Below are 26,265 nucleotides of genomic sequence, written 5' to 3' on the forward strand. Positions count from 1 at the left end.
AAGATATAAAATGCACTCTGGTAAGGGCGAGAAAAGCGTTTCCGAAGAAGAGAAATGTTTAAAATTCGAATATAAATTTAAATATTAAGAAGTCTTTCCTGACAGTATTAGTGTGTAGCCTTTTCTGGAAGTGAAATGTCGACGATAAAAAGTTCAGACAGGAAAGGAACAAAGGTTTTAGATTGCAGTGCTACAGAAGAATGCACAAGAATTGACGTGTAGATCACGTAAGTAATGAGATACTGAATAGAATTGCCGCGCAAAGAAATTTGTGACACAACCTGACTAGAAGAAGGCATCAGTTGACAGGACACATTCTCAGACAGCAAGGGATCCCCAATTTAGTAGTGGAGGGAAGTGTAAAACAGGGGGGTTGGGGTGGACAGATGGTTTCGACCTATTTATTCACTTAAAGTGGGACTAAAACTTCCTGGTACCAGTACATCCTGTGAAGTTGGTAGACAGGATTTGACTTCTAAATTCGTTGGATGCTGCACATAAGGCTCTCCTTACTCTAATTTAGTTCTGCTGTGGGGTTTTGGCCGAGCGTAGTTTTGCAGTGGAGCTGTGTCTGCCTCCTAACGCTGGTGCGGAACCACGGCGGGTGTTGGCCCTCCGTCACCACTCTGGCCGGCGCACCCCTGCCGGAAGCGTGTCGCACAGTACTGCTGAACTCTGCCCACTGGTGCTCAAGACAGCCGCTGGTGATATTTTCATGCTGACCCCCCACATAACCTGCCGGACTCTGTATGCGTATTTACAGCCGTACTGAGTGATGCTGAAAGATACAGTTACCAGTTTGATCACTTGCTTCAGACGTTGTTGTGGAACATAACAGTGCAGTGATACTTCAGAGGTGATTAATCTTCTACTTGTTGAATATTCTACTTTGGTAAAGTAAATAGTCAGCATCAAGGCTCGTCTGATGGACCCCGTACAACCACTCACACGAAGAAACATACGTAGCTAAAGACAGGAAAGTCGCACGGGTCACACCAATACTCAAGAAAGGAAATGGGAGTAATGCGATGAAAGACACCCTCGTATCACTGGAATCAATCTGCAGAATAATTTCGAAAATGAGTTGCCTCAAAGAAAGCGATTTGTTCAGAAAAAATTTCTTGTAAAGCACAACTAGCTCTTTTTTCACACCAAATAATGAGCGTTGTCGACAGAGGATCTCAAATCTATTCCATATTTATGAATTTCGAGAAGGCTCATGACAGCGGTCCTCACATGCAACTGCGTGTCGCCGGCCTCTGTGGTGGATCGGTTCCAGGCACTTCAGTCCGGAACCGCGTTGCTGCTACGGTCGCAGGTTCGAATCCTGCCTCGGGAATGGATGTGTGTGATGGCCTTAGGTTAGTTAGGTTTAAGTAGTTCTAAGTCTAGGGCACTGATGACCTCCGATGTTAAGTCCCATAGTGCTTAGAGGCATTTCAACCATTTGAAACGGCGTGTCCAGGGAGTGCCTTCCCAGTGGTGCGACTGAATTCGTCATTTCGCGCAGAAAGGTCACAATTCGTAGTCATTCAAGGAAAGTCATCGAGTAAAACAGAAGGTGCATCTATGGTGCTCCGAGGAAGTGTTGAAGGTGATGATGATGATGATGATGATGATGTTTGGTTTGTGGGTCGCTCAACTGCGTGGTTATCAGCGCCCGTACAATTTCCCAACCTTTGCTCAGTCCAATTTCGCCACTTTCCTGGATGATGATGAAATGATGAGGACAACACAAACACCCAGTCATCTCGAGGCAGGTGAAAATCCCTGACCCCGCCGGGAATCGAACCCGGGACCCCGTGCTCGGGAAGCGAGAACGCTACCGCCAGACCACGAGCGGCGGACAAGTGTTGAAGGTCCTCTGCCGTTCCTGACGTACGTAATTGGTTTACTAGATACTGTGAGCAGCCATTTTAGACTGTATAAAATGACATTTACCGTCTGGTAAGGTCAGCAGAACATCGAAACCAAATGCAAAATGATTTGGAGACGGTAAATTGTTTGTACGAGGGTTGTTTTTTTAGTAAGGGCCGTTCGCGCTTATAGTTCCGTAGTTCGCGTGGACGCCGCAACAAGCCACCGCGCCACTTGCCGGCATCCTTCCCGTTCACACTGATGCAAGTTGCAGCTCTGTAGCTAACGTGTACGCATCGCTGTGCTACTTTACAATGTTAACGATTATTGAATCGCCCGCCGCGTGTGAGATACGGTCAGTGATACGTTTTTTTGACCGCGAGAAGCCTATCAGCTGCAGAAATTCATCGTCACTTAACAGAAGTTTATGGCTTGAATGCAATGAGTGAAGGTAAAGTGCGTCAATGTGTTAGAGGGTTTAAAAATGGCCGTCAAAACGTCCATGACGAAGAACGCTCAGGCCGGCCCTCTGTGATCACTGATGATTTGGTGGCTGCAGTCGAAACAAAGATTCGTGAGGACAGAAGGTTCACAATTTCCACTCTTTCTTTGGAATTTCCACAAGTTTGAAGATCGGTTTTGTACAAAATTGTGTCTGAAAACCTAAACTTTAAGAAACTGTGTTGTCGGTGGGTACCCAGACTCCTCACAGAGGACCACAAAGGGAAGAGATTTGCCACTTCATTGGACTTTTTGATTTGTTACGAGGAAGAAGAGGATGACATGTTGAGTCAAATTGTCACTGGAGATGAAACATGGGTATCCCATATCACTCCCGAAAGCAAGCGACAATCGATGGAATGGCGACACACAACCCCACCCGTCAAGGTCAAAGCCAAACAGACGCTGTCAAAGCGCAAGATTATGGCAACTGTGGTCTGGGACCGGCACGGTGTTTTGCTAGTGGACTTTATGTCACGAGGAACGAGAATCAACTCAGATGCCTACTGTGCAATTCTAAAGAAGCTCCGCAGAGCAATTCAAAACAAAAGGCGCGGCATGCTGACAAAAGGAGTTTTGCTCCTGCACGATAACGCTAGGCCTCACACCTCTCAAAAGACTCGGGATTTGATTGATTATTTTGGCTGGGACGTTTTGGACCATGCACCATACAGCCCAGACCTTGCTCCTAGCGATTTTCACCTTTTACGGTACCTGAAACACCATCTTGGCGGGCAGCGCTTCAATGACGACGATGAAGTGAAAGCGGCCGTGAACTCTTGGCTGTCGGAGCAGCGGCCGAATTCTTTGAAGAGGGAATTAAAAACTTAGTTGTAGGGTATGACAAGTGCTTAAATAAACTAGGCAACTATGTAGAAAAATAGGTAAAAGTGTGTAGAATCAGAAAATAAAAGCTTTTTTACAAAAGTATTTGTATCTTTTTAAAAAAAATAAAAGCGGCCCTTACTTAAAAAACAACCCTCGTACGAATACTCGCAACTGATCCTACATAATGACATGTTAAGCTATATGCAAAACCGACTGAAATTACCATTACGGACAACTTAAATTGGAAAGAACACACAGAAAATGTTGTTGTGAAGGCGAACCAAAGAGCGCATTTTATTGGCAGAACACTTAGTAGATACAATAGAGCTACTGGAGTGACGGCCGACACCACGCTTGTACCAAATTACTAAATTGGTGATCCCTTGACGTCTGTCTCCTCGTTCGGAATGTTTGCTGTGGAGAAGGGATGCTTACCAGATGCGATTGACTGAGAAGATCGAAAAAGTCCAAAGGAGGACAGTTAGTTTTGTTTTATTACTAAGTAAGGGAGAAAGTGCGACGGATATGATACGTGAGTTGCGATGACAATAAGTGAAAGGCCATTTCGTCGGGGCGAGATCTTTTCACGAAATTTCAGTCACCAGTTTTGTCCTGCCAATACCAGAATATTTCGCTGCATAGAGTGAAAAGACCATCGCAATAAAACAAGAGAATTAAAGTTGTCGTGGAACGTCTTGAAGTGTGCATTTTTCTCGCGCGCTCTTGGGAAAGTATAACGGGAAAGAATTAGTCGCAGGGTAATTCGATGAACCTTCTGCCAGGCTCTTAAGAGTGAATCGCGCCGTAATCATGTACACGGTGAAAATTTTGTGTGGCATAAATTATATGAATGATTCATCTGGAAAACTTTGTTGCATATTGCATGATGAAATGTAAGACCTTGATGCGAAATTGGACGAGAAGTGTATCTATACTTTAGGGGTATCTTCGATGTACATCAGCTTCGGAAGTACGCAGTCTTATCTGTCGTACTTTATCTGTCGTCTCAGAATTAATTGGGGTGAAAGTCTGTCTACTTGATATGAGAATAAGGAGCGGATTTTTTTATCTTTTTATTAATCAAACTTTTATTTGATATTTATTATCTTTATAGCAAATTATCGTCGGCCGAGAACGAGTGGCAGCAAAGCTAAATACTCGAACCAACAACGATAGTGAATAATGATGAAAAATGCAAAAATAATTCCCAGGCCCGTCCTGTGTGGCCGCGGTCCAGCAGATACCGGCACGTTCTGACACACCACGGCGGGGCGCGGATTTCTGAGCGGGAAAGCAACTGCTGGGAGAGAACCCACGACCCCTTACGTCGGTCCAGTAGTCAGGACTCAGTAGAGGACACGGCAGTCAAATACTGTCTCAACACGAGCAGCGGTCACACTGGGAAGGTTTGAAAAAAGTGTAGTAATTGGTGTGGTAGGGTGTGTTCTCGCATTATGAGATGCAATACCCACTCTTTACATGACGAATAGTACAGTGTTTCCAGCTGATGCAAAAGTTTATGAACGTGGCTTTTCTGGAACGAAATTTTTCAGACAGGAGTGTACAAAACTACTATGACGTCAACAGTTTTGTGCGGTGACCCACAGTGTTGGCCTTGCTGTGGTTACACTGAAGCAGCAGAAATTAAACTTGGTATTTGACCCTAAAGTAACTGCAGCTTACAGGGATGACGTTTTGGTATACCGATATTTAGCGCCGTTGTATTGTAAGAAATTGCGCAGGTATATCGAGTGTTCGGTGGACTTTGGACGTAAGTTTCAATACAAAGTGGGCAAATGTGGCACCAAAGCGCCGATAGTATGAAACCGAATACGGCGACTGCTCAGTGTGTTCTGCCTCAGCCAATCACAGCACAGATGACACCCTCTTATTACGAACTGTTAAAAATTACTACCGCTTACTGCAAAAACTGCTGCTGCAAAATAAACATTTCGACCGTCGTACTTAGCGCAGTACATAGGTGCAGACAGAAAATTTTAAGCTCTTGCATGGATACCAGAGCAGCAGGCAGTCAACTGAATCGCTAAGGTGAATGGCCAGATCATGCGAATTAATTACGTTATGTATTTGTGACCTATGAGCTCCTCGGTTAAGACTGAAACCAAAGTAACTACGGAAAATACAGGCGATGACGTAGGGAGAAGCGAGCGACGGAGTTGTTTATTCGTTAGGCAGCGTTCTGTCGCAGTAAGCGTTGCGTGTGCTCGCTTCTCGGAGAAGGGAATGAAACGCTGCACGAAGCGCCAAGGTCGTGGCTTGCTGCTTTCGTTGGTGGCGGCGGAGGGGGGTCACGTGATCTGAGAGCCGCTGCCCCGCCCCGCCGGCTGTGGGACAGCGAGGCGGCGCTCAGTCGCAGGGCGGGCGAGTGTGCGTGTGGGCGCAGCAGCAGCAGGCGGGGACGACGCGCAGTCGCCCCGTGCTGTCTGAAGAGTGTAAGATTTGTTTGCAAAAAATGTTGCAACTATTGCCGGTACTAGTAGTTGAATTCAGTATAAAGAGCGGCAAAGTACAGACAGCTGTTATAATTGACAGTATGTACTCAGTTTAATCTCAAAACAAACAAATTTTCTCGTTGTAGTGATCTGAAAAGGCAGGAACATGCATTTCACATCTCATTTAGGTGCAATAAACTCAGCTTGCTACTAACTGACAGAATAGAAATGAAAGAAAATTACTTGTTCCCTCAGACACGGCCTCTCGCGAAACAAATTTTATTGCACGCAACTTCCTGGCAGATTAAAACTGTGTGCCGGGCCGAGAGTCGAGAACTCGGGTCATTTGCCTTTCGCGGGCAAGTGCTGTGCTGCGGAAGTAGAGCTGTAAGGAGGTGTTTTGAGTTGTGCTTCGGTAGCTCAGGTAAGCCGGCACGGTAGGGAAGCTCAGAGTGTTCGGTCAGAGAGGTGTTTGGCCTCTGTAATAAAAAAACTGAGTCCAAGGATCAACAAACGAACCTGACCGGATGTCATGTGACGTAGTGACGTACACAACGATCAACAACGAACAAAATGCAAAAAAAAAAAAAAAAAAAAAAACTGGTAGAGCACTTGCTCGCGAAAGGCAAAGGTCGGGAGTTCGAGCCTCGGTCGGGCACCCAATTTTAATCTTCCAAGAAGTTCAATACCAGTGTACACTCCGCTGCAGAGCGAAAATTTCATTTTGGAAATTTTATTCCGTGTTCAGAAGTGAAACTGTGAAAGTACCCCGGTGAAGTAAGTAGGATACTTCGGACTCCGTCTTGGCTAAATAAAATTCGTTTCTATGGACAAGCCTACATCAAACTAGAAATAGCCCACGTCGTCTGTACAAGCCTCTTACAAATAGTTACGTAGGTGAACCTATGGCGTTAACTAAGGCGCCTCAAACGACTTCTGGAGGCAACAAAAATTTTATTCTCAGTATTTCACGCTGTCATCGGGTGAATTTAAAACTTCTGTCGTAAACTGCTCACTAAGATATACAAACTTGTGTTTAAAGCCCTCTTACAGCGAGACAAGTATTACGCTGAACGAGACAGATACGGAGATTGCCATCGCATCTCGTGGAGCCCAAATAACCCACGATACGTTCATCCATTGTCTGGGAATGACAGCACTGGGCAACTTGCAACAAAGTTTGAACATTATCTCAAACCTTCTCAAAAGTTTCGCTCGCTTCCATGCATAACGTCAAATATTCGAGACAGTGGCGCATTTGTAAAATAATCGATTACACGTGTAGTATAAGTGCGAGTTGTAGTCTTGACAGGATCGGGCGTGGGGTGGGGTTTATACTGGTTGTGACTTGTGAGACCTCTGCACTGTACCTCATGCCGCTGTAGGACTTTCAGCAAACTTGCAAGTCTAACACCTGAGTCTGTATGTACGTGCCGGCAAGCCGCGTGGCAGTGTGTGGCAGAGAGTACCACTGACTGCTCCCATCCGCCTCGGCTGTGCCGCTCGCGAGTGGTACGTGGCTGGCGTCATCGTCGGTAAGCCCGTGTGTAGGCTGCAGTTTCTCGAATTTTCTCGTCTCGCTCATTTCGCTGCAGGCCTGAAAGCGTCGAGGAGACACGCTTGCACTGCGGCACTGCGGTTTGTCGGCAGGAAGCGGGCGTCCGCGCGGTGGGTGCAGATAAGTGCGTGTCGCCAGTTCAGGGTCGGCAGCGGCGAGAGGTGACGTCACGCGGCCACGCTGGTGATGGTCGGCGGGGGTGGGCGGGAAGCCAGCGAAGCGCAGAGTAGAATGGCCTCGGTGCACGAAATACCCTCCACCACACACCGTAAAGTGCAGGTGGTAACTCATTCCTGCTACATTATGCATCACAATATTAGTTTTCAGTAGTTCATGTTTAGATTTGATTGCTACGGGTAAGGGGCGATGTAACGAATTAACAATTATGCAGATGAGAGTATACCGGTACATTCGTAACAGGAAACACTGGGACCACTTAAAATTTACGGTTTACGGGTGGAACAACAGTTTCCTTCAGATGGTATAAATAATATAATTGTTCACATGCTGGCGTACTTTGACAACACAGATGGTACGGTTTTGTGGTGAATGCGGTTCGTCGATTGGCGGTCAGCGTCCTCTTTCCTGCTCCACGCATCCGCAGAGCGTTCCTGCCGCCACTGAGTCCGCGACACTCCCACCAGAGCCCCGCTGGTGCCAGCCCTCCCGTTGCTGGGGAAGGGCCGTCTTACAGCCTGGGCGCGGACTGAGGCGCGACACGACGCCACAGCGCGACGCGCACGAATCACGCGTGGCGCGCGTGTCCAACGCAGGTCGAGACGCGTGCACGTGTTTTGCACGCGCCGGCTGACGGCGCTACACGCTGACAGAAACGAAGCGCACGCACACTGTAATCTTTCTCAAACGACTATACAGAAACTACTCAGTAAAAATATTTAATTTTTTACTTCCTTGTAGCGTTATATGGCAGCTTCGTGGCCAAGTGCCCGTCATCTCGCTAATGGTCATACTTATTGCGGTATACACATTATAGTAAGACGCTACGCAAAATTCGAAAAGTCTGCAATGAAAAATAAGCGTCGCTATGATTTTGCGTTTGGTTAAACCGTATGTTGATGCGTTTGAAATTTAGCCAACATGTTGAATTTTTGTTTAGACTTGAGAGGAGGTCTCTATCTGCCTCCGATCTCGAGAAAACTGATCCTACGTAGCGCGCTCACTTCCGATCTCACGCCCGCGAGAATGAAATACTCGCAACATCTCTCGTATCTCCTAAACCGCTCGAGACATCGAAACGAAAGATTGGCGAATGATAGCACACAAGGAGAGTATTTTGATAATTCGTAAACACAGGGAACTTTATCTTTGGCGATATATCAGTACTTCTACTTCCCTCCTTATTTTTTTGACTCCATTGGTAGTAATTTCTTGAGTTATCGACAGCTAGCGAAACAAGATTTTCCTAGTTGTTGTTGTTGTTGTTGTTGTTGTTGTTGTTGTTGTGGTCTTCAGTCCTGAAACTGGTTTGATGCAGCTCTCCATGCTTCTCTACCCTGTGCAAGCTTCATCTCCCAGTACCTACTGCAGCCTACATCCTTCTGAATCTTAGTGTATTCATCTCTTGGTCTCCCTCTACGATTTTTACCCTCCACGCTGCTCTCCAATACTAAATTGGTGATCCCTCGATGTCTGAGAACATGTCCTACCAACCGATCCCTTCTTCTAGTCAAGTTGTGCCACAAACTCCTCTTCTCCCCAATTCTATTCAGTACCTCCTCATTAGTTACATGATCTACCCATCTAATCTTCAGCATTCTTCTGTAGCACCACATTTCGAAAGCTTCTATTCTCTTCTTGTCTAAACTATTTATCGTCCACCTTTCACCTCCATACATGGCTACACTCCATACAAATACTTGCACAAACGACTTCCTGACATTTACATCTGTACTCGATGTGAACAAATTTCTCTTCAGAAACGCATTCCTTGCCAATGCCAGTCTACATTTTATATCCTCTCTACTTCGATCATCATCAGTTATTTTGCTCCTCAAATATCAAAACTCCCTTACTACTATAAGTGTCTCATTTCCTAATCTAATTCCCTCAGCATCACCTGACTTAATTCGACTACATTCCATTATCCTCGTTTTGATTTTGTTGATGTTCGTCTTATATCCTCCTTTCAAGACACTGTCCATTCCGTTCAACTGCTCTTCCAAGTCCTTTGCTGTCTCTGACAGAATTACAATGTCATCGGCGAACCTCAAAGTTTTTATTTCTTCTTCATGGATTTTAATACCTACTCCGAACTTTTCTTTTGTTTCATTTATTGCTTGCTCAATATACAGATTGAATAACTTCGGGGATAGGCTACAACCCTCTCTCTTTTTATTTTCCTAGTATGAAAATAAAAATGAAATTTCTTCTCTTATGTTACTACAAACCGATACTGAGGTTTTCGCAAGCTATTGACCTGTGTGATTGCCAGTTACTTGTTTTCTGAGTCACTCTGTTTCAGGATTCTGCCGCAGTAGCTGCTGTGAGATGAATTTGCGCAAATTACACTGTGTTTTGACAAAGTACAATTAAAATTGTCAACAGAATTGTGTCCGTTACTCATAAATGGTGACGCTTCTTCGAATGAGAAAAGGTTAACAACTCACGCAAAAATTAATTACCAATTCTGTTGGAGTTTTGGTCGAATCCCCGTAACCCATAGTGTCTAACACTGAGCGACTGGAATGGAAACTTACCAAAGGATTTTATTCCTTCTCTTGTCTGAGCAGTAGTAAAATAATGACGACCGTTCCTTCAGGCGGAATAATACGCACCTGCCGGATGCTGGTTACTCACCTACTGCTCTGGCCAAACTGTGTGATCGCGAATGAAATAGTTGTTACTGAGGAAAGGAAAGAATTGATCTGTCGCACAACACACTGGTCAGTGGAGTGTCAATAGCGGAGGATAATACGCGCGACAGGAATGCAGAAGCTGGCCATGTGTGCCTTGTGGGCTGGAGTTACAAGAACATTGTCATTAAAGTAGATCTCCCTTTGTCAGCAGTACATTTCAAGAAATTAAATATATCTAAGCACCACACTCTTTTAGGATATTCCTACTTTCGTAATAATACAATTTTTTTCATTTGTATAATTAGTTTATTAATGCATGCAACAATTGAAATGCTGTTTCTCATCTTGGCGAGCCAATTGAAACATTGTTACTTCTGACTGCTTTTCGAGTGTTTCTAGCTTGCAGTGGAAATGTGATGCCCACAGGTAGATACTATAATGTCTCTTATGAGATCTATATCCAAGTAACGATAGTGAAACCCACGTCCTTAATATCTTCGACATTTTATCACAAGCAGAAAGAGGTCATACCTGTGGAAATAACGCCTTTTCGACTTCTTGCGGCAGATCATAGAGATACGTCAGCATTACAGGCAGCGAGTAGATACCCTTATTTTAATTTCCTGCCTCCTTTCTAAATCACTTGATTTTATAATTATTCCTTAGTTCCTTATTCACTACCCTCAGGATGAATCGTCTATCCCTTCTTACGATCTGAAAACATGGCGGAGGCAGAAGATGATAATGCCAGTGGCTAAGGGCTCACCAGTTACTGAACTGAACTGTCCATTGTTCTTGACAAAAGAAGAAACAAACCAAAAGAACTCCAGAGATATTTGCAACTGAAAACTATTATGTAGTAACGTAAATAGATGGAGCTCTTGAACGGCGAAAGACGAAACACTACTCAGTGTTAATAAAATTCAGTACACTACAAGGCTGTATTTTTCGGACGGGCAATACTTCCACTGCCCATACGCGCCATGCCGGGGTGAGCACACGGCAGGTCTGCCTTCCTCCTCCCCCCCCCCCCCCTCACCACCTCCCGCTGTGCTCGCGTGACGCGCGTCGCCAGAAACTGTGCCGCAACCACAACGCCGCGCTACCTGGTGCAGGCGCGCGTCGCGTCCCAGTCGCGTCGCGTCGCAGTTTGCGCGGCCCCATTTGAACCCGAAGTTAGGAAAACGCGCGCTGCGCTGCGTCGCGCCACACGCGCTAGATGCGTCTCAATTTGCGCTTAGCCTGGAACCCTAAAAATGGAGTGAACTGACCGGGAGATGATCCCGTTTGGGGTTGCTCGGCCGGTTGGAGAAAGACCTCCTGTTTCACTCGAATTTGTCGGTTTGCGCGGCGGTGAAACCGACTGGCAATGATGGTGGCTGAACAAACACCGAGACCCGTAGAGAGGGAAAACACCGACTCGGCCGGGAATCGAACTTGGGACACTAACCACGAGACCATGGACTGCGGAAACTGCTGCACAAATCGTGAATGCGAGTCTCTGTAGGACACGCTGTGTCACATGCTGTGTGTTAAAGCGGTAACGGACGGCAGAATTTATAAATATTGACAACGTGTAGCAGATATGAGATGAACTACAATGTCGCATTTTGTGTCTCTGTGTGTGTGGGATGGGGCAGGGGAGTGAAGATGATGTAAACAAAACAGTGCATCAAGTAACGCAGACAAGTAGGAACAGAACGCCCATTCTGCTGCCTTTACTTGTCTAATGTCGCTCCCAACATGCGTATCTGGTTCGGGAGCTTTCCTGCATAATAACAAATAATGAAATGAGAAATAAAATCTATATAGCTAACGTCGAATTTTCTACCCAAATTGGAAGTTACTAAAAGTCCATGTCGAGGAAAATTCTTTTCGTGTCGTCTGTGACTGAAATAAATCCGACCCGATCCGTGAGCGGTACGTGATGCCTGACACTTTTTGGCGAGCCAGCTGACGGGCGCTGCGCACACACTCCGCCCCCAGCACAGCCGGCTGCCCTGCCGCTCCCTCTGGGCTGACGCGATGCACGCCGTCTGACACTGCCGGAAAACCGTAACAGCAGTGCAGCGACATTTTAGAGATCGTTAATCCCTGAAAGTTCTCTTGAGAAATGCTTGAGAAACTTGTTCTCTGCTCCTGATGCCACACATAGTTCGGTTACGGTTCTTCACAGCGGTTGTATAACTGTGTTAGGTCGCCCGAAATATACGCAGAATGACTGAACATGTGTCGAGGTGCGGCTTGCGCTAAACTGTAACTACGCAAGTTATAACGGAGCTGGACTTCCGTTTAATTAGGATGTATACATTGAAAGGTGGCTACACTGAGCCACAGCGCCAGAGATCGCGCCAGAGAGTTTTCTTCCGCCGCCTCCACTGGCTGTGATTATTGAGAAGTAGCGGCGGGCAGTTCTTGCCGAGAAGTTGTGGTGGGCACTGCTTGTCGTGAAGTCGGAGTGAGATGTGGTGGTGGAGAGTGTTGTTCCATGTTTTATGCAGTGGTTTGATGGGAGAGATAGCAGATGTTGTTCCAATGGAGATATTGTAATGATCTGAGTGCTTTTCGTCAATACATATGAAGGTAGATAAATTCCCCGTTTTTTTCTTTTTAATATTCCTGTATCTCAAATAATGCATCATTACAGGTTCAGTCAACAAAGCATCTGGCTTGTGTTCTTGTATTAGAGTGTAATTCTGCTTTCCTTACGCAATTATAGTATTTCTAATTTTCTTTTATCACGTCAGTATAATTGGTATTTAAAAATTCTTGTCTTGTTGAAGAAGAACCGTGCCAGATGTGCGTTGAGTCACACTACCACACACAGAACAGCTACACGTGTGCTTTGTTGGCTTCGTAGATTTTATAGTTGCTGGGGACTTAATTAATTAACTGTGTTAACGAAAATTTTCATTCATTGTTTGTTGTCATTCTATGCAGTCAGATTGCGTACAAAAACTAGTCAGGACCAGCCGTTTACGAGACTTGCGTAATCGGACATACAGCTACTAAAAATATTTGCATTTTATTTAAATTAAGCCCCCATGCAACATGGGGCGTGCGCCTAATTTTCCCTGTTACTTTGGGAACGCATATGTTCCGAGGAATAATGAAATACGAAAAAATCCAGATAGACTTGTAAACGAATTGTTACTGTGCGACTGCTTTTACACAGTAACGAAAGATAAAAGTATGGAATAAATGAACGGCATCAGCCATCAGCTTAGACGGAAAATAACTCGAGAACGGTCACCAGGTCAATTCGTGAGCAAAAATTACTGTACGATTATTAATTAATAACCTCTCTGCATAAAAGGGAATGTCCTGCCTGTCTGACCCATCATCGCCCAACCCAAACCGAAACTGGAAATCTCCAGGAGGTGCGTGTAAGGAGATTGCGCGAAATTTCAACCCTAAGGGGGTGAAATTGGGATGAAGGATTTTTGAGAGATGTCTCTGTTAAGGTTATTTTGGAGCTAGAACTACGAAAACTAGTGTTTGCTTTCTCAGTCAGAAAATAAAAAAAATACGTGTTTGAGTGTTTCTGGAAATTCAACCCCTAAGGGAGTGGAATAGGGGATTAAAATTTTTAAGAAAATATTTCGTTGCATTAAAAAGTTTCAAAGCTGCATTTATGAAAGTTGCTGTTTCACCTCTGGGTTAGGTATAAGGAAATATTTGTCACGGTATGGAACTTGCTACGGAAATATCTGCAGAGCAACGCAGAAGGCACGATACAGAAAAACTCTGGACTCCAGCTACCGGCTACCGGAATCGCATTTTGGTCAAAACTACATTCGGGAGAGACCATGCTTACACGGCCTTAATTAGCGTGAAAACCTTTAACGGTGTTGCAGTTTGTGCAAAACATAAAAATCTGATTAAGTTAGAACAAAAAGGTTTCTGCCGGCCGTACAGTCCACGCGACCGAAGCGGCAGTCGTTTCTGGACTGCAGTCACGAACCAATCAGGCGAGAACCGAACCAGGAGCTCAGACGTCGAAACACGATTAATACCACGAGAGAGAAAGTCGGTCGTCAGAAAACCAGGAGAACAGTTTGTGCCGAACATGCGTGTAAAAGTCGACGGTTTGCGAAACTGTTAGCGCATTGAAGAACTTTGCGTTACCCACTGTGATGATAGGTGCTATGGATGTCATAAATGAAAATGTTCAGAAGTACTCGTTTTCTGTTACAGTAAGTTATTTGTGGAAAGCTCGTAATGTTTCCTGTAGGAAGAATCAGTAATTTTACAGGATCGCACTCCCTTGACTCTAGTGCAGTCTACTGCTGCGCCTATTTTAAATAAGCTACCACAAGAATTCAAACATCTTAGCAGTAATCCAAGCGCTTTCCAATCGAAACTGAAGAGTTTTCTCATGGGTGACTCCTTCCATTCTGCCGTGGGGTTCGTTGAAAAAATTCAGCTGATTCGTGTGTTATGTTGTTGTTTGCGTTTGCATAATCTTGTGGCGTGCCTTTTTTGGGGTTCATAAACATTTTATTGTATCTGTTGGTCGGAAACCTTACACACATTCTCACAATAGGTCTGGACTGTAGAATGACTCACACTACAGAACAGTAGAAACGTAAGACCAAAATGATGAAAGTACTCACAGTCCGTCAGTTGACTCCCTTGCAAACCTTCCAGCGTTTCAGATACATATGCAGCTTGTCTTGGTGTAACCACAATGCTAGATTGAAGCTTCAATTGTACAAGTGTAGAATAAAAGGCAGCGTCGAACATAAACAAACACCTCAAATATCATGACTTTGGCTCTGTGAAGGAAGTCACACGAGCTGGAGTACAAAGCTATAAACAGATGTTGAAGAACGAGTGATCTGACACTGACGTAGAAAGAATTTGCTACGCGTATCATTTTTTTTCTGTTAAGCAAATTAGCCATGTGGAAAACAAGGAGTAAAATTGTACAAAACGAAAGCAACATTCATTTAACGCTAAGTGTGTGTGTGTGTGGGGGGGGGGGGGGGTGCGGGGATTAGCGTAAACACCACCAGTCCTGCACATTTGTCTTTTTTTTCCTTTTTTTAGTCCAAAGTGAGTTTGTGAAAACGTGCCTTCACATTTTTGAGGAAATAAAATTACTGTTTCCGCTGGATGGGCAACTAGTTTAAATGTTCAGTCATTTTCTATTACTTTCAAATATTACATTTTCATTAAAACTTAATCTCCCTTTGTACTGGTTACAGAAATCTACGCCAATTGGCATTTTTATACATAGATCAGGGATTATAAGGAAGTCATGGAGTACACCTTTTATTTTTACTCGCAACAGAACCTGTTTAACAAGGTTTTAACTTTTCCTGTAGCTACAATTATCTGCAGCCCCCGTTACTGGCATTATTACAACTTCATTTCTATTTGGCAACGATCCTAACAAACTTTTACCCACAGCACGTAAATCACTGCCAAACACTGCACTTCTTCGTTACACACTTGCAGACTGATTACTGGCTGACTCAACACCTTCCCTTCATTGCTGGTGTCAGAACCCTGCTCCAAAAAATCGTTCACAACCTCTCTTCTATCGAAATCTTCTCTGTTTCCAGAAATTACACAGATTTTTGCAGAATTACCCACATCACTTTTCTCCCCCATACTATTTATTCTGTTCACTAATGACAGCTCAAAATTTTTTTCCGGCGTTTCGCCATTCTCCGTGTTCTCCTTCCCCACCCACCCCCCCAATCTCTCTCTCTCTCTCTCTCTCTCTCTCTAACTCTCTATCTCTCTCTCTCTCTCTCTTTCACGATTAGTTGGCTGACCGCCATTTTGGTCACCATTTTCCTGCCTCTCCCTTATAGCCTTACAAATGTCATTTATAGACAATAGTATTTCTTCTATACTGACATCACCAATCTCTTGTAATTCTGCAGCTTCTGTACTTATTCCTACCCCAGAACATGACTAGACTTCAACTTGGTTGCTAAGTACATTCTCCGCTAATTCATCACCCGTTTCGTCTGCAATACAGTGCTTATTTTATGTCTGTCCAAAAAATCTCCTAGACCTCCGTTAAATGTACAGATGTGTGTATATAGCTCGTTTCGTCTGTTGTTACTACCTTCTTCTGCTCCTCACTCACAGTCCCAGCCTGTTTAGTTCTAACACGTACAAAGGGCTTTGTTAGCGGGTTCAAATTACTACTTCCCATCTTGTAAACGCTAGCCCTTTCACAGACGGTACAGAATCCGTTAAACTAAATGCCAATTCTTAAGTTTACCACCATTTGCTGTCACCTTGGCACATCATCATCCTCTCGCACCGGAGAATACGGCCGATAATTGTGCACCTGCTCCCCATTATTTCGCCTGTCATTTGTTGGGTAGCGCCACCTCCCGCTGTTTCCGGGGTACACACCAATTCTGTTAACGTTTGCATTCTGCCGCGGTTTTGCATTATTTGGTGGTCTGATGTTACGACTTGCATGCTCCTCCTCATGGAACAACTTGTCAACTCTCTCCAAGTAGCAATGAATTTATAAACGTCATTCCTAGGAGCTGCAATAATTTTGTTTCGCCAGTTCATGGGCAATTTACCTTCCAGGCCCATAACAATTTCTTCTGTCTCGGCTTAAATATGAAAAGTTTGTCGTCCACTTTAACGCAAACTTTCTTAAGCTTTCCTTCCTGGGATTAAACGTTTCCCTAGCCCACAAGCTATTTAGCAACTCCATTTGTTTTTGCTTGCCCCAATATTCTGTAAAAAACGCCTCTTTAAATTTATCTAGAGTATCGTACTGTTTCCTAGAATTGAGAGGTAATGAACCCTATTTTTTGTCTGACCACAAACTAGGTAGAACTCCTTTGAAGTCATTCCAAAATTCTTTTGGATCTACATTTTCTGTTGGATCAAAACGTGAAAACTGCCTGTTAGCGACATATGATATTTCAGATGATGCTGCAACAAAACTACACCCACTACTGTTAGTTCCATATCTGAGGTTAGTTTCAACCTGGCATAATCTACTGCTATGCTCACCCGACTTATTTTCAACCTCTTATACCTGGTTAGTTAGCTGAAGAACATTTTCTTCTGTCACGCCCATTCAGTGGGACACACTTTACTTCAGTCATACATTTGGCATATTCAGAACTGATTTTACTGCCTAACAGTTGGTGATCTTAACACACACACACACACTACCGCCGTTATTTTGACCTAGTTTCTGCACTCTTTCTTTTCACATCTGCCCTTTCTTTGTTTCCAATAGCAACTTTTTTCAAGGCATCTGTTAATTCACTTTCTAGAGTTCTAATGGATTGTTGGCAGTTATTCTCAACTTCAGAAATTTTGCCATCCACTTTACTTTCTACTGACTTCAGATCATTTTCCCACATATCTTTTAATACCGCAGTCTGCTTTTCAAGTTTTCCATTGATGTTCTGATCAGTTGTTTCAGCCAAATTAGTATGTCCATCTTTCATAGAATCCATTAATGCTGCAAACATATATTCTTTGTTCTATTTTCTGCTTTACTGTTCCCTGTTTATCATTTTCCTTCGGTACTATTCCGAATTTGGTATCCACGTTTGATTCAGTAACACTACCAATATTGTCATCACGCAATTGATTGTTACCGATTTCATGCGTAATGTGACTTTTTTCAAATTGCTCTGAGCACTATGGGACTTAACTGCTGTGGTCATCAGTCCCCTAGAACTTAGAACTAATTAAACCTAACTAACCTAAGGACATCACACACATCAATGCCCGAGGCAGGATTCGAACCTGTGACCGTAGCGGTCGCACGGATCCAGACTATAGGGCCTAGAACCACTCGGCCACTCTGGCCGGCTTAATGTGACTTTCAGGATCTTCATTGTCTCCACTAGTTACATCAACTGACGTACTTCAAGCAGTCTACTTCACCGTCCGTAAATAACAAAGAAACATCCTCAAAAACCTCCTTTTTTACTTTAACATCTACTCCTCCTCTCTGTTCAAGCGTGCTAGTTTGTGAAGCACTTCCACTGAATGAGCATCCTTCCTGTTTTTTCGTATTTACAAAATCTTTATCACTTACCATATTACTCAGTCTGCAGCTCGCGCCCCCCCCCCCCCCCCCCCACACACACAAAACAGTTCTAACAAACTTATCTTTCGTCGAATGCTGGCTGCAGCGTCAGCGTGCTGAAACTGAGTGTCAGACCTCCTCCATCTGCCGCCGTCCCAGTTTCAGGGTCCCCGCTTGTCGTATAAGTTGGCAGCGCTGCCCTGCCGTATTGCTGCTCGTTGATACCGCTATGAATGAATTTATTTACCTTCACTGTAAAGCACTGTTGAGACATGTAGCACATGTAAACATGAAACTGGCAAACAATAACTTCCTTCGGAGCTCATACTACACACGACCGTACCATTGAAAGGCTGGGCTCTGACTACTTAGATTGGTGTAAGCATTCTCCATTTGCAAGAGAAGAGATGCGCGAAGAATACGCTGTTCTGATTGCTCAGTCTGCATTAAGGCCAATACAAAAATATTATTCTCCTGTGTTAGCGCGCTTTTTTCATGACTAACAAATCAATAAACAACACACTCAAACTGTACTTTTTTCCAAAATATTTAACATTCTGATACTTTATTTATACTTTACATTATTAACTGTTTTCATTTACACTGAAATTAGCTTCCCTTTACCATAAACTTACTTGACACACTATAATACAAAATTCCCCGTCTTCATTCACAGTGTATTAAAAATTTCTCACGTTACTTCGTACGGCGTTTGTCACTGTGACAGTGATCTACATATTTACTTTAGAACACATTCACGCATCATCCACACTACTAAAAACATACACAAAACTGTACAACCATAAAAGAAAAATCCTTCAAGAAATAAACATTACAATTCACAAAAACATTCTCTTGACTGTTTCTTGAATGTGTCTGTCCGCTACTGTACTCTGGTGGATGACAATTTGAACTACGTACTCGGCTGAACCCACTTCACGATCTTTCACTGTGAACGCACGAGTCAGTCTCCCGACACACAGGCTTCATCCCCTGTGTGAAGCAGCTCCTGCAAGGGTTCATGCATAACTGCTTGTTAAATGACGAATAATACAGATTCAGGTCATAAAACAGTGTTTTCTTGAATAACAGGAGAAGTGAAGAGAACATCTCGTTGAATAGAGTAATACTGTAGTTCTGTACAGCCTATTTAGTATTTTGGTAGACGTCTATTTCAAACCATTTCCATACCAAATAACATTGAACTGTAGAAAAAATGATGGAAATAATGTCCTTGCCGCTTCTGGAGCTTGTTCTCCAAATGAAATATGCTGAAAGAAAAGATAAAGCTTGAAAAAGGTATTATTAAAGATCTGCTGTTATTCACCAATGGCATCTGTCGGACAGAAAGGGTGTGATACTGCTGGAACCGACTAAGAATGGACTGTACAGGGTGAGTCACCTAATGTTACCTCTGGATATATTTCGTAAACCACATCAAATACTGACGAACAGATTCCACACACCGAACGTGAGGAGAGGGGCTAGTGTAATTGTTTAATACAAACCAACGTTTTTTAAATGGAACCACGTTAGTTTTGTTAGCACATCTGAACATATAAACAAATACGTAATCAGTGCCGTTTGTTGCATTGTAAAATGTTAATTACATCCGGAGATATTGTAACCTAAAGTTGACGCTTGAAACATTGTCCCCACTTGATTGCAGGGGCCCAAACAGCTGCACATTCTGCAATTGACACTAGGCTGACTGTTGACAGGATGTTCGACGGGCGTTTCATAGGACGTGGAGGACGCATAAGTTGGCCAGCCCGTTCTCCTGATCTTACATCTCTGGACTTCTTTCTGTAGGGTACGTTAAAGGAGAATGTGTTCCGTGATGTGCCTACAACCCCAGAGGATACGAAACAACGTATTGTGGCAGCCTGCGGCGACATTACACCAGATGTACTGCGGCGTGTACGACATTCATTACGCCAGAGATTGGAATTGTGTGCAGCAAATGATGGCCACCACATTGAACATCTATTGGCCTGACATGTCGGGACACACTCTTTTCCACTCCGTAATTGAAAACGGAAACCACGTGTGTGCGTGTACCTCACCCCTCATGGTAATGTACATGTGCGTCAGTGAAAAACACCAATAAAAAGGTGTTAGCATGTGGACATAATGTGCTGTTCCAGTCTCTTCTGTACCTAAGGTCCATCACCGTTCCCATTGGATCCCTACGTGATTCGGTGCTCTCCGATACACACGATTGAACAGCGGAGGAGTGGTACTCAAGCGTCAAGTTTAGGTTACAATATCTCCAGATGTAATTAACATTTTAGAATGCAACAAACGGCACTGATTACGTATTTCTTTATATGTTCAGATGTGCTAACAAAACTAACGGGGTTCCATTAAAAAAATGTAGGTTTATGTTAAAAAACATACTTCCGTGCATTTTTTTTTATGGTTTGTAATAACCAATTACACTAGTCCCTCTCCTCACGTTCGGTCTGTGGAATCGATTCGTCAGTACTTGATGTGGTTTACGAAATATATCCAGCTGTAATGTTAGGTGACTCACCCTGTATTTATCAACTGTCGCTGGAGACAGGTGTGGCTGTCACTCGTAGAAGTATCGTCAGTCACCTGTATACTAAAAGGGCTGCTCCGTGTTGCCGTGTTTCAGAATCGTCCGCAATGGAAGCAGTTAAGGACATCACAGAGACGGTGGCTGTCAACGTGGGTGCACTCCTGGACGCCGCGGACGACGCCATGGTGATACTCGAGGCAGGTGACACTCGGCTGGTGGTGCACAGGGCCGTCCTGGCAGACAGGAGCCCCGTGTTCGCGGCCATGTTCGCCCACGACACCCTCGAGCCTGCACTGGCGTGGTGAGGATTGCCGACATCGGGGGCCCGGTGCTGAGGGAGCTGGTCTCCTACCTGTACACCCTGCGGGCCCCCCAGCTGCCCGGCACGGCCCCCCAGCTGCTGGCCGCAGCGGATAAGTACGGGGTGTCGGGGCTGAAGGCGGAGTGCGAGCGGCAGGTGGCCGCTCAGCTGACCGTGGAGACCGCGGCGGCCGCAGCCACCCTCGCAGTCCGCCACTCCTGCAGTGACCTCAGGCGAGCCGCCATCGAATTTATTAAGACCTGTCCCTTCGAGGTGATGGCCACTCAGGGGTGGGCAGATGCCATGCGGAAGCAGCCGGAAGACTTGATCGAAGTGGGCCGGTTGCTGTACGATCCACCACCACAAACCAGGTAAGTGTGAGACAACCCACTGATTCGTGGCTCTCGGTTCTAGGTGTGTGTATTTCCAACTGTATGTTTCCCACTGAATTTTCGTAGATGTGTGTCTTCTGTAAAATACACCATCATAGACAGTCATTTCACGATAGCTCACAATGCTATCATTACCCTCGTGTAGCAGTTTCAGTGAACCCCTAAACTGAACAGTGTTCATTACCAGGTATGTTAGCTAACAAAAATCATCAAAGAGCCAGTTTGTAGGCATTATATTAAACTACATGTATACAGAAAGTGGTTGTTTAGGTTTTAGCATAAACTGTCATGTCAGAGGGTACACTCACTGTGTGAATAGAGCATGAGGCAGACTGCTGTGGACACAAAGCTGTATTGCCCAGCACAGGCTCAGACGCAGTGACGGGTGTAGTTTGCAACCGGCAGCCTGTACTGGTTGCTGTAGGCCTGTTCCCATAAAGTAGTCGCTAAAGTTGTCCATTGCCTCTGTGGCTGATGACAATGAGACACCTTTGAATAGTGCCACACTGCATAAAGATGATGACCGAGTAAGTCACTTACAGCCGACACCTCGAGAAAGGTAGTGTACTGCAGAATGATTAGAGGAGGGCGGCAACTTATCTACAATTTTATATTGGTGATGTTGACCCGTGGAATTTTCTTCGTGTAGTAAAGGAGACTATCGAAGTAATCACTATTCACACCTTAGTATTACAGCTTTGGCTCTTACGTAGTTGTCTCTCACTTTCTTTCCACGTGCAAACCATGTGCCAGTAACTATCACAAGATAATTCTTAGTTCTCTCCAAATCCAGACAGTACACGGAAGATGTTAATTGCTCTAAATATAAAAGAATGCTCTGCTGTGAGGGCTTGTATGGAAGATGTTCAGAAAACCAGGTGAAGTAAGCATCGGTGCCCCAGTGGCTGACTGCTCACACCTCTTGCAGCCGGAGACCACCTCGCAGGATCACAGGGCAGACCTACCAGCAGTTCCAGCTGGTCCCATAAAATTGAGTCTTCCCACCTCATTTTGTTCGTCTCTGTACTCAGCATTACATAAAGCTCACGCAGTGCTTTGATACGTTCCCTTCTGTGACACACAGAATACCGTGCTTTACTGTGTATTCGATGAACAGGTGTCCACCCCTGTGTGTGTGTGTGTGTGTGTGTGTGTGTGTGTGTGTGTGTGTGTGTGTGTGTGTGTGTTTCAGTTGATCTATGGCTTTACTATAGCCACCCAGTGAAAACTACAGGCTTCCATTATCCTGTGGCACACCTTATGACATTATCTATCCCATCCATTGTTGTTGCTGTTCCAACTCTGATAGTCTGTGACCCTTAAAGTGTCTCTGCGACCAGAGTTACCATTTTTCTGCACCATCTTACAGTTACATATGTTCATACAAGTCTAATAGCCACTAACACTAATAAATGATCATTTATTTTTCATTTAGATTTTAATACTTATGTAGTATTTTGTGTGCTATTTGACATATTGGAAATCTTGTGTTCGAGATGACACTGTGCATTCCCTGAACCAATTGTAATGAACATAGAGCCAGTGTTGTAAATCATTCAGTGTCTTTCTCTTTTATTCTATAAAGATTAACATCAAAATTCATTGTTCAAGCAATAAACATATTACAATTGTTATTTATATTCTTGAAAAAAATTTAAAACATTACATTATTCCAAACTCGTTATGCACGCTGTGGGAAATGACTCAACCTCTTATGTTTGAAAAAATTTTTGTTAACGGGAATCTTTTTACTAACAGTAATCTTTGCGTACATTTTAAAAATTCTCTTGATGATTTATAATAGATTCTTGTCGTGATCTTCACCTAGTTCACTGCCTCATACTTCCCACACTATTGGGTGTCAGTTACAGACACACATACAATGTTTGGTTCTGGAACTGCCTCTGTCTTTCACTGATTCCACTCGACCCCCCCACCCCACAACCTCTCAAAATTATACACAGTGTCACACTCAAATTTTATACACCACAGGTGCCTATGATTTTAATAATTAAAATAAGATGTATAAAACCACATGTAAGCAGAATTATTTTTTACTTCATACAGTGTCCACTTCACACAGTGAAGTGATACAGTGTTTTCCCATTTTTTGGGGAGGATGTCTCACTATCCCATGTTCATCCTACTCCCCCTTGTATCCATTGCAGCCCTTCTAGATAGACATCAGATTCTCACAGAATTTACCATTAATACCTACTGTATGTGGAGGACAAACTTAATTTTATTTCAGTAGCAAGTTCACAGCACAACTTACATCATCAATCACAAACATTGCTCATCACCCCCCCCCCCCCCCCCCACACACACACACACAATTAGTGTGTGTTTTTCCATCACTGGGGAATGACACGGCTTACTTTAACTACCCCATGGTTTCATGTGTGCTTACAAAGCGAGGATGCTCACTTGAAAAATACGTAAATTCCTGTCAACCGTATTTAATGAATGAAATTTAGATGAATGTGGTAATACTGTTATGACACGTAACTGTTGCACAACCACAGCCTCTTTCTATTGTCAAATCAAGAGTTTCACTGTGCCTTACTGCCCGCTGTAATGAATTCCTTCTCCAGCTCAATTCAAAACACGCTGTCAACCATTTTGTTAGCTGTACCTTTCAAAGACCAGTTTTAAGACAGGCTTTGAACGATGCCTGATGATCAAAGTATCACATTAACTACAATACGAAATGTTTCACAATCAGATGAGTGTCGTCCCTGTCAAATTTATATGCGTGTGTTACCATGCTCAGAAGCAGCCAAATTTCCTGAACTGCGTTCCACCTGTTTTGTATGCAGGCACATAACTTTCTTGACTTTGTCTATTATCGTCCATATGAAAACCAATACCACAGTAATGTAAATATCAGAAAACCCTTTACCAGAGATGGCGGTCCTCAGTGCTTGTAAACTCAAGTTAATTACAATAAATGACATTTCAAAAAGCAAGAGTCAGCTTCAAACTGTATTTCGACTGGGATCCAGGACTCCAATCCGGTCACTACAGATCTTAACTATCATTTTAACCACATGTAACATCATATGCACTTTTTCAAACTTGATATGATGGGGCATAAAGTTTTATTTTGGGCAGGGATTGTGAATGAAGCACAATAAAATGTTACAATTTTATGTATCGAAATTTTTCACCGCTAGAGGGATGATGAAACTTAAATGATTATACAAAAAAGTATTCCCCTGCTGCGTTTCGAACGCAGCATATATCATGTTGTTTTCTAGCCACATATAGATACACAATGTCAGTTTATTTCACCACCAGCGAGATATGCTCATGTCTGTACTAGAAATTATGCGAGGAAAAGTTCTGTGCTGACGGGGACTCTCAACCCTGTATATGCCATCACCACTGACTACACACCTGTCAAATACTTTTCCACCAGCCACTAGGAGTGGAATTTATAAATCTGAAATGATAGGATAAAAAGTTCTCTGCCTGTTTCAGAGTCAAAATTGGCACCAATTGTTATTGTTGACATTGCATGCACAAATGCTAAAAATCATAATTGCTTTTCACATATTACTTGCAGTGCGAATGCTACAACTTGAAATCACACAATGAAAATTTTTTTACCCAACCAGTATTTAAAACTAGACCTTCCCCTTTCATTGAAACCTGGATAACTATGGAATCTTGGGGACCCAACAAAACGATGGAACTGTATTGTCCGAAAAGTGTTCAAAATGGCAGAAAGAGAGATCTGAGTTAGATTCCCAGTTCAGCACCAACATTTTCAACATTGCAAGTTCAAATAAGTTTGCCGTGACTTTACATGACAATTGTTTCAGGGATGAAGTAAAATTTCTGGTGCAAGAAAGGTTAATGGTGAGCTTCCACTAGCCGGACGTCTGCCTCTGTCATGGCCCAACATACACAGACTCTCCTCCAGCAGGTAATGAAGGAGTGTCGGCTTTATTGTAGATTAGGAAGGAAAGTGGAACCTTATGTTGGTCAACAGAAGTCACCGGAGGCAAAGAGGGTCTGTTAATACTTGTTAAGTGTTTGGCTGATCAGTGACTCGGAACACAGAGCTTAAGCAAATGAAGCTAGAGCAATTTTAACAGACCACCAAACTACTTTCAATGCAGTGCCACTGTTTTGCCGTTAACGAAGGATGCTCCTCACTGGATGAGCGTTCAGTTTCCCTGGAGGTTCATTACAGCATTTACAAAACATTCTTTTCCTTGTTAATCCATATCAATGGCCACTAATTGCCTCAGTTACCTAATGTGTACTTTAGAGTTGTTTTTGTAATCACTGAAATAAAATCACATAATTGTCAGCTGCACTACTGGCATTATTGTAGGCTAGAGAAATTTCTGCAGGAAGTGTTTTCTCCCACCTGAGCTGCTGTGATCTTGTAAGAGTTTAGGTTACACCAACACTAGATCGTATAAAATAAACTGAGCGATAGGTATCAATCAAACTTCCAGAATGTTCTCCAGGGATCATTGTCACATTTATAACTGCAGTAGTGTGCCATTGTGTCAAGGAACGTTAATTATTTTCTAGTACTTTATTATTGTGATGTTGTTGTTGTTGTTGTTGTGGTCTTCAGTCCTGAGACTGGTTTGATGCAGCTCTCCATGCTACTCTATCCTGTGCAAGCTTCTTCATCTCCCAGTATCTACTGCAACCTACATCCTTCTGAATCTGCTTAGTGTATTCATCTCTTGGTCTCCCTCTGCGATTTTTACCCTCCACACTGCCCTCCAATGCTAAATTTGTGATCCCTTGATGCCTCAAAACATGTCCTACCAACCGATCCCTTCTTCTAATCAAGTTGTGCCACAAACTTCTCTTCTCCCCAATCCTATTCAATACCTCCTCATTAGTTACGTGACCTACCCACCTTATCTTCAGCATTCTTCTGTAGCACCACATTTCGAAAGCTTCTATTCTCTTCTTGTCCAAACTAGTTATCGTCCATGTTTCAC

The 26,265-nt window shown here is 43.7% G+C and overlaps 1 protein-coding gene across 1 annotated transcript in view; it reads left to right on the forward strand.

Moving 5' to 3' along the window:
- LOC126108359 (putative ankyrin-containing lipoprotein Lxx09580) overlaps window positions 1–26,265 on the forward strand; it is a 103,998-nt gene that overhangs the window by 44,576 nt on the left and 33,157 nt on the right. The window contains exon 2 of the mRNA XM_049913572.1: window positions 20,693–21,268. Within this exon, the coding sequence (XP_049769529.1) occupies window positions 21,174–21,268 (95 nt within the window). The 5' untranslated portion in view covers window positions 20,693–21,173. The remainder of the gene's footprint in view (window positions 1–20,692; window positions 21,269–26,265) is intronic.

Source organism: Schistocerca cancellata, chromosome 11, assembly GCF_023864275.1.
Source record: "Schistocerca cancellata isolate TAMUIC-IGC-003103 chromosome 11, iqSchCanc2.1, whole genome shotgun sequence".
NCBI classification, from domain to species: Eukaryota; Metazoa; Arthropoda; class Insecta; order Orthoptera; family Acrididae; genus Schistocerca; species Schistocerca cancellata.